The sequence below is a fragment of the Seriola lalandi genome, unplaced genomic scaffold (genome assembly GCF_002814215.2).
Source record: "Seriola lalandi dorsalis isolate HSWRI2012SDOR001 ecotype SW California unplaced genomic scaffold, Sedor1 jcf7180001973526, whole genome shotgun sequence".
Classification (NCBI taxonomy): domain Eukaryota; kingdom Metazoa; phylum Chordata; class Actinopteri; order Carangiformes; family Carangidae; genus Seriola; species Seriola lalandi.
This window is the reverse complement of record NW_019444192.1, coordinates 1-2,738: the sequence shown is the minus strand read 5'-3', so window position 1 is coordinate 2,738 and position 2,738 is coordinate 1. Positions and strand designations below refer to the sequence as shown.

The window sequence follows — 2,738 nt, the reverse complement described above, 5'->3', positions numbered from 1 at the left end:
CCCCTCCACCATGTCTAAAACTGTCTGAAGTTGGCAACGTTGTCAATAGGAACACTTCTGGATACTGAGCTTTTTTGTCATTTTGTCATTTCATTTCTGTCATTATCTGTATGAGGGAAGGGGAGCAATAAAATATGCAAAAATCAAAGGGGACCCCTTTGCAAAATAAATGCAGCAATTTTTGTACTTTAAATTTGTTTTCTCTTTTTAGCGTCCTTTGAAGAAAGTGTTGAATGTGTCGACCCTGGGGCATTTGTCACAGTTCTGTTTCTGTGGAGGCAGGCACATCTGTGCTCTTTCCATGATGTGCTCCTACTCTGCCTTCTGAAGCTCTCCGGTGGGGGGTGCACATGGGCTGCGCAGGCTCTTCTGCAACACATGGGCATCTGCGGGCTCTATCCTCTTGTAGTAATTCTTTTTTGTTTCGATGATCTCAAAGCCAAACTTCTGGTAAAAGTCAATGGCTGACTCATTGCTGATCTGCACATGACTGTGGGTAGGGGAAAAAGGATTTAAGTTAGTGGTCAAACAGAGGACTTTGTCAAAAAGTAACAGTTAACAACAGAATATATTGATTTATGCTTACTATTAATCTACCCTGAAAATATGTGTCAACTGCAGGTTGAGGCAAAAAACTCACAGGTAAATGTTGTCAAAAGTGCCATCCTTCTCACAGATGTTTAGCACATGATTCAGCATCTTTGTACCTGACAGAGACACAAAGACAAAGTTTGAAAAACAAAACACAAGATCACAAAGTGCATTTTAACGTTTTCTAGAGATTCAGAGCTCCTTACCAATTCCAAGTCTACGGTAGGGTGCTAGACAGCCGAGTGTCATAATGTACAGTCTCTTCTGGTTCTGAGAGTGGTCCACTCTGCAGCACACAGCACCCACTGCAATGTCATTGAAGTATGCTGCAAAAGAAGGAAGTGGTAACACTGAAACACCACCAACAGACAGGGAATCTCTCATGTCTTACAACCTAAACAGTAATAACTTCTAGTAGAGTCATGCAATCTTTAAAAAGGATTTATTTGAAGTTATGCGAGTTACATCAGTCTTACCTAGCTTTGCAAGCTCTCCCACTTCCAGTACATCTTTGTAAAACTTGTCGTTGTAGCTCACAGGGAAGATGACCTGGTTCAGGCGTTTCAGCTGCTTAATGTTGTGGGGCGTAACATCCCCCAGCTCGATCCGGCTACTGGAACAAGAGCAAAACGGTCAAATAACTGACAACGGGTACACCATTATGTTCAGGATTATTTGACTCAAAATGCATTAAAGAGCAATTGTACAGGAGTGAAAATGACAATAGGATGCCACAGGATCTTGATAACTTAGTAGTACTCTGAATCTTTTTTTTCCCTTCAAACTTTCCCAAACTAGCAACTATTTTGATAACTGATTAATCTTTTAGGTAATTTTCTTGCTAAACTAGGGAAGATTACTGAGTTGCATCTTCTGAATTGTAAGGATTTGACGTTTTTCTTTGACTTCCGCAATAGTGAACTTAAAATCTTTGGATTGTTGGTCAGACAAAATAAGCTATCTGTGGATGTTGTGCTTTAGGAACCTGTGATGGGTATCTTTCATCAATTTCAATTAGTCACAAAAAAATGACATGCCAGATAAATTGATGATTAAAATGCTCATTAGTGCAGCCATAATTAATCCCCTGAGTATGGTCACGTGACAGGCAATCCAGAGTAGGTGGAAGGTGTGCCACTTCACAGATGGCAATCCACAGCAAAGTGGGATGGATACGGGACCTGCTAAAAATGAACAGTTACATATTCTATTTTAAAGAACTTTGATTTGTGTCTTGTTGATCCAAACACGACAGTCCAGTTTGCCTGGTTGAGGGGTTCACTGTGGTATTTTTAGGACGAATACACATCCAAAAACAGTTGTTGGTCACGTGTGTTGTTCATCGAGATTTACAGAGCCAGCATCCGTCCACGCTTCAGACGGTAAAGTCTGTGAAATCCTATCTGAACAATTAACCCAGTACAGCGTTAATCGTCCTCGCGTTATCTGAGAATCGACACCTTTGCCAAAAATGTGTAAGCCAAAACGTGAGGCATCATTGCTAGTGCGTTACTTTGACAGATCAAGTTACACACAGCAAGCTGCCACAAACTCTGAAGTTGGTCTAACGTTTGCTGACACAGTTGACCAACATACACTACCTGCTCAGCAAATTCTCTTATAACTTAGTTACCTGACTTGGCTACGCTCCCTTAGCCGAAATTTAACGGAGCTGCTGTCGATTTTGACGCAAGCACACATATTATCTGAGGTCCAGGATCTGTCTGTTTAGCTTAGCTACATTGGGTTTACTGACTCAGCTTCCCAGTAACAGCTTGCTAGCTAACTTTGCTTAGTCGCGACCGAAACGAAACGACTAGCGGCTTAACTTAACGAGAATATCCGTGACAAAACCGTTTCGGTAACGGTGCTGTCGTTTGTATTTTTTGTCCTACACCAAAATAAAAGTAGCTTAGCAAGCTAGCTAGCTAGCCTCGCCGTCTCCTCCCCGCCTCCCTTGTAGAAAAAAATAGACATGAAAAACTTTACTCGTGCTAAGCTACTTATTCGTGACCCAAAAGCTTACACTCACCCTTTCATTGTAAACAGGTATTATCCCTTATTTTCGATGAGGCTGAACTTTACCGATGTTTGGGGTAAAAAGGAGAAATTTTGACAGAGTTAGGGTCAGGGATGCCTCCCGTTTT

The 2,738-nt window shown here is 41.5% G+C and overlaps 1 protein-coding gene across 2 annotated transcripts; it reads right to left on the bottom strand.

Moving 5' to 3' along the window:
• Positions 1–178: 178 nt before the first annotated feature.
• On the bottom strand, positions 179–2,738 carry LOC111652286 (N-alpha-acetyltransferase 50). 2 transcript variants are annotated; one of them, XM_023402513.2, is made up of 5 exons: positions 2,624–2,738; positions 1,068–1,204; positions 798–917; positions 641–707; positions 179–490 (listed from the first exon to the last, which is right to left on the bottom strand). In XM_023402513.2, the coding sequence occupies exons 1-5, from the start codon at positions 2,629–2,631 to the stop codon at positions 313–315; spliced, it is 510 nt and encodes a 169-aa protein (XP_023258281.1). In that variant the 5' UTR covers positions 2,632–2,738; the 3' UTR covers positions 179–312. The 2 variants fall into 2 exon arrangements, with proteins under 2 accessions (XP_023258281.1, XP_023258288.1); XM_023402520.2 differs by having other exon boundaries at positions 1,068–1,201.